Genomic DNA, 12,573 nt, shown 5'->3' with positions numbered 1-12,573 from the left:
AGGCAAATTGGCCCTGGCAGAGGGGCAGCACTAGACAAGCACCCCAGATAATGCCACGTAGAGCCCTGTACGGTGCACAGACTGAAAGGGGGATTTGATGCATTTTCCTCCCCTAGCAGATGGGTGAACTCCAAGCCTAATGTGCATGCAGTCTTTGGAGATCCTGCGATGAAAAGTGTTATGGGCAGGCCAAGGATTACTGCCAAGACAGCTGGCTCCTTGGAGCAGGGACCTGCTCTGCCTCACTGGGTGTCCAGAGTCCCCTGAGCCACTCCATCGAGCCCTGCACGAGAGGTTTTCAATATGTTGCAACAGCATCTCCTGCACCTGCAGGTAACTGAAAAGCCTTCATTTTAAAATCCATATTTCTGACAGCTTTTAATGACTCTTTCTGCAATAGCTAAAAATATCTTCTGTAAGGACAAACAGCTCTCAGTTTTGTGACGAGGACTTCATGTTTCCAATTATGTCGGGTTTTGATGCGAACTGGATGTGTTCTTTCTGAAAGGTGACTCACAGGGAACTTATTACTGCCAGCGTGAAAGGCAAGGGGCTGCTCATCAGGAATCAGCCAACTCAATTAGGAGCCTGACTCCTAAATTAAACTGAGGCATAAAAAACAATTCAGATCTCAGAGCAGGAAATCTCTCACTTAGCAATGCAGAAAAGACTTGTAAATTGAACCTGAAAGGGGCTTTATTTATTAGATTTATACCCTCCCCTGTCCAAATAGCTCAATTATTCCAACAGATTGCTGCTGCGGGGGTGAGGAAGGAGAAGACACAACAGTAGTGACAAACAAACAGATCAAAAAATGTCAGCTATCCCCCAAAATATTGGTTTTTTGGGGGGGGATCTATTTTTCAAGATTTCTTATGAGAATTTGGGGATTTTGAAATAACACTGAGAAAGTTACACTATAATAATAATACACTGAGAAAGTTTTTTAAAAACTGAAAATATTTCAGACTGCATTTGAAATAATCACTGAGAAAACATTTTTATGAATAGCGTGTTCAGGGACAAAAATAATTTTCAATTAAAATTCAGAGGTTTGGATTTTGAAAGCCCGAAGCCAAACTGCGCTGTGACAAAACAACCCAGCCAAGAAAATGTTGTAACAGCAAAGGCTCTTATCACCGTGACCCAGTTCTGTCCCCTGGGGGCAGAGGACAGGAACATGGACCTCAATGATGGAGGAGCATCACAGGGGAGAAAGTCAGGAACTTTCCAGCGTTTCTTATTTGGACTCCTCCTTCCCAAAAGCAAATGGCCCAAAAGAGCCGTTCGGTGGAAATAAGGGGTTTCTTAAGAAGGCCGGGGCGAGCGAGCCATACGTGGCTGCACTGCCTGTTCCTAATCCTCATGGGAGAGGTGGATTCAGCCCTGCAGAGAGCCCATGCAAGGCTTGTGCATCATGTAAACCCTGCTGAATCAGCTTAGGAAGGAGTTAAGCAATGTACAACCTCGCTGGGGGTTTTCTGCTCGAGGATGAACTTCACCCACAGGAAATACATGCACTTTCCTTTTGCTTACTCTTACAGATTGGGAAGAAGCGTGGTTCTCCTCTCACCCAGACTCTAATGCCAGATGCAAGATCCTACTTAAATCGAATCCAAAATAATGTCAGAGGGGCAGCGGAGGGCTGAGTCCCGGAGGAGTGTCTGAATGGAAAAGGGTGCAAGAATGAACAAGAGACCATTACCAGGCAGCTTCTTGTCTTAAAACAATCACCCCCTAGCACCTCCAAATGCACAGAGCGCAATCCTACTTCCACTTAATTAGAAGATCATCTCTGTTAGGTAACTAATCTTTCCTAGTCCTTGGGTAGTTTCATGGATTCTCTGGCTTTTCAGCACTTCCAAGTGACCCCGAAGGCTCTTGCCTTCAAAATTCCCTTGGAACGAACAATAGCCGCTAGTCGAAAAGACGCACCGACGGGAGCCCCCTTTCCTGCAGGTCAGCTTTCCAAGCGTTGCTTTGCCATGCTGATTGAAACGTTGACCTTCCCTGCCTTTCTACTGCTTGCCAGGAGTCCAGAGCTTTCCACCTACTGCCTGCTTCCTTAAATAGACCAAATTAAGGGATTATCCTGTCACTCATTTCTAGGTAGCTCTCCTTGCAAGTGCTCACCCAAAAAGGTGAAAGTTAAACACGGCTGGTTGTGTGTCCCGTGAGAAGGGGTGACCAGTTCTGAAAGGAGTTGTAGTCATTTGCAATTTGCTTAGTTTCCTTACAACAGGGGTTGCACACCCATGCGGTGCACCAAGGCGAGCCACAGGTCCCCGGGACCACATGCTGCATGGATACCTGGCCCACCCAGCCATGACCCCATGTGTCCATGCGGGCCCCCCCTCCCACAGCCGCGCCGTGTGCTCACAGGCCCCTCAGTTCCCCAAACTGCACTGCACACTAGGGCAGGATGGAAAGTGGCAGCTGGAGGAGGGAGGGGGAGCCTGGAGACTAGGGGGCAATGGGGGATAGTGGCAGCCTGGCAGGAGCGTAACCCCTTGCAGGCCACGTGCAACCTGCTGCCTGCCCTGTGGATAGTGAAACAAGAAGCTGACACAGACCCACTGACTTCAAGGGAGCGGTGCCCATTTATAGCCACCCAGAATCTGATGCAATGTCTTTGCAGTGCCACCGGGAAAGATGAGTCAGTCTGTCTTGCAGGCTCCGTGCTCAATTGACAGATATGCAACCCAAACAGGACAGAACATATCACAACCTAAAAAGCAGTAAAGATTAAAGTGCAGAGCAGCACCAGTCTGCAGCCCGCGAAGATGTGTGACTTTTGGAAGAAGACACCTAAGGATCCAAAGTAAAAGTAGATACTGATCACTCAGGCTTGAGTCCACAGGGGTGCTCTCTCTTCACACCCTCCGGTCATTGATTGTTATTAATAAGTAGCATTATTTTTAATGCCCTAACTCCAACATTTGCATTCATGGCGTTTTCACAAATTTAGCCTGGCTGGTTCATTTCTTTTGTTACAGTAAGGGGCCCTCCTTTGCAATGCTGCCTTAAAGCACAGGAATGATGCTACAGGAAGATGCAGAGGGGCAGGGTCTCAGGCTGCACAAATCACTTTGCTGGCTGCAGTGGAGTTGCATCTATTTAAAGGCAAAATCTGGGGACATCCTGTTCTTTCCCTGTTCTTCTTCTATACGCCCTGCTCTGACACAAGTTTCCATTGTGGCTTTTGGCAAGTTCCTTAACTCTGCTACCTCAATTTCCACATGCAGAAAATGGGACAAACAACCCCACAATCGTTCTGTGAAGGGCTGCTGAATTAGGTTTTGGCTGACTCGTCCTCTCAGATACGGCTGTGAAGCTCCCTTGGTTTCAGAGGTTTTTTGTCTTGGATTTTAAAAGTACCACGGAAGGAGACAAGTGAGAGGAGACTCCAGTACAATGTGTGCAAAGCTGTGAATATTTATAGCGTAGTACTCTTCATAAGTGCTTCTCTGGCAGTTTCTAGGATGGGGAAGTGAAGGTGTCGATAGTGTATTTCTGGTGCCACGTGAAAGGAGCTAGCAGGCACAAAAGCAGAGTGCGACTGTCGCTGCCTGTAATGATAGACTTGACACATCAAAGCACACCTACCCATCTATTTCTTCTTCAGCCTATTGGAGCGAGGAAAAGCTATAATTTAGAGGCATAGAAATGGGTTGAATATTTTGCTCCTCTCCAGTGATTCGAGGAAAAATTATTATTACCAGAAAATGTTAAAAAAGGGAGAGTAATGTCTTGTTCATGTCTAATCTACCATATGATACTGCTTGGTTTTGTTCTGGTTTTAAATGTGCCAGTCAGTTAGTCACAGTCCCCCAGTGCCTAGACGACCCGTGTCACTGGTGTGATAAAGACATCTCAGTGGCATCACACTGGAGCCACGTGGCTAGCATTTCTGTCTGGCCTCTTCTGACTCCCCAGCCCCAGCCAGGTATCTATTTCAGCCGAAGCCAACAGCATCCATAAAGCCGACGCTGCTTTGTCTATGCAACGGCATTAGGACGTTATTCAGACCATGTCAACAACCTGCCTTTGGCGTAGCAAGAGAGACCCATAGAGCATAAGAGCCTCCGACTGCGGATAGCTAATGCTCTTTCCACACCACAGTAAAGACCTGTGTTTTGGGTGCAAAGCACCCTTGACTCAATCCCCCAGAAACCCAGCAGTTTGGTATACATGCACGTGTGGAGGCTGCTTAAACATTAAGAGACTCGTACAGGTAAATTAGCAAGAGCCAAAAGAACACAGCTGGTCTTTGAATGACAAAGTGGAAACATTAATATGCGTGCAGACAAGTACAATCCGAATCAAGGCTCCACAAATGGCTGGATGACTATAGGATGTGGACGGCACAGAGATCCTCTCTGACCCATCCACATCCCAGGATCCTGACCGAGGAAAATCCCACAGAGCTGAATGAGTCAGAGCTTCAAAGAGGCGGCCCTCAACTCGCTGCAGATTAGTACATCCCTGAGCACGGCTAAGGACCTTCCCCACAGCCAGTCTGATGAAAAGCAGATGGATTGGACGTTAAATACACATTTGCACTGTTACCTGATGTTTGGCATCTGCAGCACTCTTTGTGCCTCCAGATCCACCTTTAACAAATGACCCACCTGGCCAAGTCAATGGCAAAAGAGTCTTCATTTTAGCCCTAATAAGCCATGGCCTCGTGCTGCATCAAGCAGCCTCAGGATCCACCTTATTCATCACTGAACAACTCTGCTGCAAACAAGCTTCTTTCCCCCTTATATGAAACTCTGCCGTGCTCAGCCCTTCCCAGCTGTACGCTCTCCACTTCCCAGCTGTCTGGGTGTGCTGCAAGCCAGGAAGCAGTCTAAAGTCTGATTTTCCTGACTGAGACATTTAGTGTCTCCACTGCTTAGGATTTGTACTAATATGCATCTGGATATTAGATAGATATGTCCTGCCACTAAGCAGCTTGGGAGGTGAGGCTTAGTTCTGATCATTTCTTACCTTAAAATATCAGGAATGTCAAATATGATGTAAGAGAAACTGCTGGAGGTCTCCAGAAATGTGACTGAGGAGAGGAGCTGAATCTATCAGACATCCTCTCTCCACAGTGCTAATCACACATTAAAGCTAGAGAGGTGTGAACAAAAGCCAGAAAGAAATCCAAGAGTTTTAAACAGTCTGATTAGCAGCCCTCCCGCTTTCCCCCCACTTCAAGTGAGGAGCTTGTGTGCCCCTCTCTCTCTTTCAGGATACCAACAGCTCATTCGATCTCCGATCATCTCCAGGGTGTCCCAGGTAGTCAAAACTTGAATTTCCAATGTAGGAAATAGGAAGATTGTTTTTACCCTCTCAAGCTTTCTGCACATGTCCTAGAAGAGCAAAGTCATATGGGCTGAAGCCCAGCTTTTTTCTGTTTTGCCCTCAAGCACCCAGATCCCCAGGGAGAAGATCAACATCTGTAAGCAGAACAGTAGTGCAGGTGGACAGCTTGGGGCCGATTTCCATTGTGTATGAAAAAAAAAAGGGGTCTTCTCATGATGCTAAGAAAAAAACCAGGGTAGCACATAGCCAACTAATAGGGATCTTACCTGCCACGGCGTGGGGGATGTTCGTGATCATCACCCTCTGCGTGTGCGTTTTGATGCCTGCATCTGGATTCTGCATCTCCATGAGGAGGCCTTCGATCTGCAAAGGATGAGAGGGACAGAGAGCTTTGTGAGAATAAGAAGTCCGCAAAACAAAGACAGCCACTTCACAGGGATAATCAACCTGGGGCAGCACAAAGGAAGAGAATTAGCAGACTGCACCAACACCTCCCTACCTTCCTATTCCCTCCAGATGCTGCTCCAGTATTGCAGGAATACTGAGCCTCGCAGAAAAGGATACCTGCTTAAGGTACCACCATGCATTGTGTTTCCTGAGGGATACATATGGCTGTGTTTAGTATAAGTGGACCATGGAGGTGGCTGCTGCACGCAAACTCAGCTCAACTTTTTCAGGAGAGACATGGGATAGTTTGGAGTGAGTAGCAGAAACCTCATTTACTGCAAACACCTGTTCGTTTCTGGCCTGCCAGCTGGGTGCTGGGGCAGTAAGAGGAACAGTACAATAAAGGGGGGGGAGCAACTAAGACATGGAAAGCTGGCCCTACAGGACTCGCATCCCATTTATTTACAGATTCACTTAAAAGTATATCAGCAACAGGTTTTGGCAGCGGTTTGCACAAGATGTGTAGACACCCAACGCAAAAAGTCTGCTCTGCAGACAGGAACTACAGCAAGTCTTATACACACTCACCCTCACACGCTCACACACTCACCCTTGGGGCTGAATGTCAAAGGGTAGTTGGACTTCCAAATATCCCAAAACCTTCTCCTTGGTTTATTTTAAAACAAAAATGAAAAAAGAAGATTTGCCTTGGCAAGGTTTGGCCCCTTTTTAGCCGCTGCTCCGAGAGCACAAGAACCTACATCCTAGGTCCGGTCCCCTTGCACAGATGTGATGGGCTTGCTTATTAAGTAGCGTTCCTTGATCTTGCCATTGCATTGGTCTAAGCTTGCACACCAGGCTCATCACCATGGTACTGGAGTGCCCAGAAAGCAATGCTTGTCATTTTGTGACCTGACTCTGGAAATACACCCCTCCAGTCGGTGGCTTTACGCTAAATAAATCCACCGATGCCAGTTGTAAAGTTACCTCCCTCTGTGGACACGAGCATGGGCTGAGGAAGATCTTGTGTAACAGGGAGGAACATTTTTAAACCTCTCAGTGACAAAGAAGCCTATGACCTGATCCAAGGCCTGCTTAAGTTGATGAAGAAATGCCGGCTGGTTTCAGTGGATTTGGGATCAAGGCCCGAGTCTCAGTGAATGTCAAGTCCAATGTCTCTGGGCTTGACAGTGAAGACAGGATATTCATTAACGATTCATTTTTAAGGACAGGGTCACATTAGGAATGAAACAAAATTTGCTTCCCAGGATTGCTAGTGGCAGGATTGTCCTGCTGATGCCAAAGGAGGCAACTCCACTGAAGTCAGTGGAGCTGCGCCTGCTTACACCAGCTGTCAGTTCTGCCCCGCAGGTAGGGCTTGATCCCTGAAGCCCCATCCCGTGCACCATCATTTACACTTGGGCCAACAGTGAGTGTGAAATGCTATCTGGTCTGACTTGGCAGCACTTCACACATGCTTTGCACAGGTGAGGACAAAGCTCAGGACAGCAGGGGAGTGGGCCCCTTGTGTTTAGGGCCGCTGGGTTCTTTGAACTGAGCCAAGCTCCTTAAATCTGGCACTGAGATTTCAGCGATTTGAGCAAGGGTTCAGATCTTTGTACCACTTTACTACCGACTGCTGGAAGAGCTATTGATGGCTAGCGACACAGAGAGCTCTGCAAGCGTATGCCATGAACACTGCCTACAGCTTGAAACTCATTTGTTCTGTTGGTATATCCTGGAGGCATAATATCCTGGAGGCTCAACCTCCTTTCATGATCATCGCCAGCACTTCGGAAGCACCAAAGGATTGACTTTTTCCCAAGAATCCCTCCCAGGTTTTATACGCAGCCCTGTGCAAGCTGGGCTAGATATCTGGGAGATCAAAAAATCTCATGACTCTTTGAATGTCAGACTACCTACTGTTTCAGTGGAACCACAATGCACGGTGCTACGTGATGAGGGAGGCTGATTCTCAGCACCGTCCACCTCATCTTGCCGTCCTCATCCAGACATAACACCTGCTGATGTCAGTGATGGTACAAGAGAGTCCAGAGTATGCACCAGCCATGAGTGAGGCACTGCCAGAGTCCTGAGACTGCCTTCAAAGTCAGGAAGAGCTAAAGAATAAATCTTATTTTTTTCCATTTACCTGGTGGTTTCTGAGACTTGAAGCTGCACATTTTCCTGGTTATTTCTGCAGCCACAAAGACCAGAAAGTAGCCTTTCCTTTATAGTGAAAGGAAAACCATTGCTTCCAGGATTTGGGGCTTTAAGGGGAAACCACTAAACATCACAAAACTTTATAGAGAACAGGCAATGCTGCTAATCCGCCCTGTATACAGAGGCACAGACCATGTCTCAGTGGGTGCAAGCGTGGGTCAAAAGCAGAGTGGTGCTTGTGTCTATATGCAATTATTTATCCTGGCTCTGAAGATGGAGGAGGAAGCTGCCGCTCTGGGGAGAGGCAGGATGGGCACTAGCCTAACTCTGAGGGTGCCCTGGTTCAAGTCCCTATTCCATTGCAGACTTCTTGACCCCAACGTTGATGCTTCCACTGCAAAAAGGAGATAATAGTATTTGCACCGTGGCCAGGAATGCAGGAAGGGTAAATACATTAAAGATTGTGAGGTGCTCAGACATCATGGCAAAAAGGCCCATACGAAACCTCAGGGGCCCTGAGCACTTCCTTAGAAACCAGATTGCAACGGGACAGCCCCAAAGCGACATCCTCCAGCTCAGACCACCTGCCTGTCCCATTGACTTCACTGGGGCTCCTGCCTTTCCAGACCCACTCCGTTGGCCAAGTGCACGGTGCAGACCATATTCTTTGCTGACCCTTTGCGTCTGCAGCGTATGCCCAGCATCTCCCCCCGGGCCTGAGAGACAGACCTCGCCGAGAGCCCAGGACTTGACAGTTCACACGAAGCCGTATCAGTCTTCTGGTGCAGCGTTCTCTTTTGCTAACGAGCAAATAACTCCAGAGACTTGTAGCTTGTGTTGTCTCCCCGCTGCTCACCGTCTCTTCACAGACGCTGAACACATATTAAAAGAAACAAGGGAGATAAGTAAGGGAGCTCTTGCTGGGTGGTGCCTGCTGCTCTGGCTGCAAACCACGCACTTTCCTGATCAAAACTCAGCAGGTCTTTCCCTCTCCACCAAAGGGAACTGGCTGCTTATTATGGATTCCTAGAGATTAGAAGTTGCCATCAGCACCAGTGTGTCAGCAGGAGCCCAGGAGGACTATTTAAAATACAATGAGAACATCTGCTTTCCTTTCTGGGGCTTGGCTGTGTGTGCTTTCCCAAAAGAGCTCTGGCTGGTTTTAATTTGGTGTACGTGAGGCCACTTCCTGCCCTCGCTGCACACGGGCAGGCCCGCGGTGTACCAGATGAACGCCTGAGGAGGTTCACCCCGGTGCAGAGAACCAGCCCGAAACATGGGCTCCATTTCAGGCCCACCTGGAAAGGACAGAAATGCAGCAGACCCTGATCGATCTGCCACTCCAGCGGGCGAGGTACTCCCCAGCGACCACTTACCACAGGCAGGGGAGCAGGACCGTCGTGGGGAAGCAGAACAGCAGCAAATGACATCTCAGTGATAAAACAGCCCCCGGGGAAATTAAACTGAGTTCACCGAGGTCCCTGAGACCTTGCACAGTGGTAACTTTTGCCCCCAGAGCCCCATGGAGGGTGACAGGAATGATCTGCAGGCAAGAGACACAAAGAGCCAAATCCCGAACTCAGGACTTGGGGGAGAAAGTCTGCAAACCATGTGTAGGAGGCCACAGGCAGGAAGACACAGATGGGACAGGAGGAAGAGGAAAATAAGGGAACTGTGTTTCAAGTCTCAGCTACTTAGTGCCAATTAGCTTGTTACCTGCTTTTCTTCTGTCCTCTCCCTCTCCCCCATTCCCCTCCTGCTTGCTGAGAAAGCTCACCAAAGAGAGGCTCGCCACACGAATCAGCCTCTATGGGCTCAACTGGGCGACAGAGAATCACGGCTCTCTCCTGCATTCCCGTGCACCCCGGGTCCCTCTGCTCAGCCCCGCTCATCTGGCTGCAGCAGTGGGCTCTGGTCCTTGGGCTGGGAGGTGCCCTGGTGCGTGCCCAGCTTCCCACTCTCACTTGTAATCACCGACTTTGCCAGCGGGAATCCATCTTCAGCAAAGCACCAGCCTACAACCCTTCGACTAAGTGAGGCCATACAGAGTTTGCTACTACAGAGTGCTTGACGAAGAAGGAAGAGGCAGAGGCAGACTGCTGCTTGGTTGCACTGGCCACAGCTTGCCCTAGAGAGCAAAGGTTTAATGCTGGGCTGTTTTTATTTTGCATTGGGTTTCTGCAGTTCTGAGCAAGCAGAAGGAGCCACAGAAGGGCTTTCCTAAGCTGTCAAGCTGCCAGAAAGAGCATCGATATCAGACACAGGAATGTGCATGGAGGAGGACTGCCCCAGAATGGTATCTTGTGCTTCAAGCCTTTCATTGCAGGTGCCGTCGTCCCCCACAACAGCAGCATCAGCAGGGCCCACCAGGATCTTGGCTGCCTTGGAGTAACCGTGGAACAAACTGAAAGCAAAAGCTCACCCTGGAAATAGCCAGGACAGTGGCTGGGGAGGGGCCAGAGAAGCTGAGAGGTGAAGTGACTGCCCCAGGGCGTGGGGCAGATTAGGGGCTGTCTACAAAGAGAGCCCTGCTTGCCCGACTCAAGCCCAGTGCTCTGGGCTGGCACCGGTTCCCCATCAGGGCAGCGATGACTTTAATCCAGCCCATAACAGCTTCCCCTGGGCAGGCTCCAAAAGGGTTTTGCTTAATGAATAAGACATTTCCCCAGGGTGCTGCAGGGAGCTGAAGATGACCCTGGGGCAGTGGAACAGCTACCTACTGAGCACGAAAAACCACTGTCCTTAGCAAGCATCTCAGCCCTCCCTGGAGGTACTCAGACCAGGGCTGCTGACTCCTGCCGGATAGTCTCTTTTAGATCAGACTTAGCAGAAGGATCTCAGAGCGACTTTCACTGCTGCCCCATGACCTTCCCGGCAGCTGGAGGGTGCATCAGGATGACAGCTCTGAGATTCCAGGTGCCCAAGACCTGGCTCCACTTTCACACTTCATGCATTACACAGAGGAGTGCCTGCTCCTCTCTAGAGCTCCACAGCATTGCTAGGCTCTGCGTGATGCTCATGCCTTAGCCTGAAAGAAGAGAGAGCACTAGCCCTGGGATATCTTTGCTGCTGGAGAAGGAATGCTCAGGAACTGCCACCACCCCAATCCCTCCGGTCGAGAGATATGGAGCAGACAGGTTACTACTGAAGGATTACCTGGGCGATTTGCTGTGTGCATCCACTGCTTTGTAGGCAAGTGACCTTCACTTATGCAAACAGGATTGATTTTAAATCCTAGAGATGATGCCCTTTCAGATGATTCCCCCGGGTAGAGGCATGCCCATAAACCGCAAGAGTGCAATGCTGCTTACATCCATCCAGGAAGAGCACACACCAACTGCTGCAGCTTCCTTAGCCTGACGAAGGGTTTTTGAACCCAAAAGCTTGCTTAATAACTATTCTCCAACCATTTGGGTAGGTCTAATAAAAGATATCAAATTCACCCAAGGAACCTTGTCTGCCTATATCCTTAGACCAACACGGCTACAACCTAAACCCATGCTGCTTACAGAGGCTTTTGCATGTGATATTCAAAGGTAAAGGGGCTTAACCACATTAAACGTGCCTTTCCTCTCAGTCACAGACCTACGCAAGGCACCTTCTCCTAGCAATAGGCAACCGTAGATCCTCTGTATCACAGTATATGCAGAAGAGGTTGTCAGGTGCCTGATGAATCCACTTGTGGCTGACAAGCCCACGAGTAACACAGCGTGTTACCAGTTTCACAGATCCAGGTGTTGTCTGAGTTGGAGTCCAAGTTTACAGCAGGCTGGTTCCTTTTTCCTTGCTTTGCCTCCATCCTCTGGATCGAAGCCGCTTCATTTTGATCTGCACCCGGTGCCACGTGTTCCCTCCAGACTGGACAGGATTCTGCACACTCCTCCCACATTTCTACGTTGATGTTGAATGACTTTATACCATTTTTGCGCATGTTGTGGCACCATCATAGAGGGCGACCCATCTCGAACCTCCTCGAATCTCACTGTACAAAATATTCTTGGGGATACGGGCTCCTTCCATTCTCCTGACATGGCCAAGCCATTGCAACCTCCTCTTCTTGACGGTGGTTTCTAAGCGCATCTGTCCTGCACGCTCCAGCACCTCTGTGTTTGGCATTTTGTCTTCCCACTTTATTTTCAGGATCTTGCACAGGACTCGCATGTGGAAACTGTGCAGTTTCCTGATGTGCCAGGCACATGTAGTCTACGTTTCTGAACCACAAAGCAGGGATGACTGCAAGTCTCCTAGATTTGCATCTTCACCTTAGTTGACAGTTTGTTGTTATTTTCATGCATGTTTCTGTAAGAGCCCAAAATTCTTCGCTGCTTTTCCGATTCGGTCGGTTCAGTCTGAAGGTCGAGGTTCCCGCTGATCGGAGAACCCAAATAGCAAAAGCTGTTGGTGACACCAAGAGATTTATCCTCCAGTGATGTCAGGCACTGGTTCTTCCACCCCTTGGTACATGATCATCATCTTTCTGAGACTAATCCTCAGCCTGAAGCTCTTGCATGATGCTGAAAAACTGCCCAACACATTTTTCAGGGAAGATTCATGGTGGACAACCAAAGCTGCATCATCCGCAAACAGGAAATCTCTTGGAAGCAGGTCTTTCACCTTGGTTTTTGCTCTAAACCTTGCGATATTGAACAAACCTCCATCGAGCCTGGTTCAAAGGTAAATGCCATCATTGCTGTCCTTGAATGCATGAAA

The 12,573-nt window shown here is 48.9% G+C and overlaps 1 protein-coding gene across 3 annotated transcripts in view; it reads right to left on the bottom strand.

Moving 5' to 3' along the window:
* The window catches only part of RGS9 (regulator of G protein signaling 9), a 55,216-nt gene that overhangs the window by 36,196 nt on the left and 6,447 nt on the right, over nt 1-12,573 (bottom strand). For all 3 annotated transcript variants that reach the window (XM_025196324.1, XM_025196325.1, XM_025196326.1), the window contains exon 2: nt 5,580-5,676. In XM_025196324.1, coding sequence (XP_025052109.1) covers nt 5,580-5,676 — 97 coding nt within the window. The remainder of the gene's footprint in view (nt 1-5,579; nt 5,677-12,573) is intronic.

This window comes from Alligator sinensis, unplaced genomic scaffold (assembly GCF_000455745.1).
Source record: "Alligator sinensis unplaced genomic scaffold, ASM45574v1 scaffold282_2, whole genome shotgun sequence".
Classification (NCBI taxonomy): domain Eukaryota; kingdom Metazoa; phylum Chordata; order Crocodylia; family Alligatoridae; genus Alligator; species Alligator sinensis.
The sequence above is the reverse complement of the archived record's forward strand: the minus strand, read 5'-3'. Positions and strand labels throughout refer to the sequence as shown.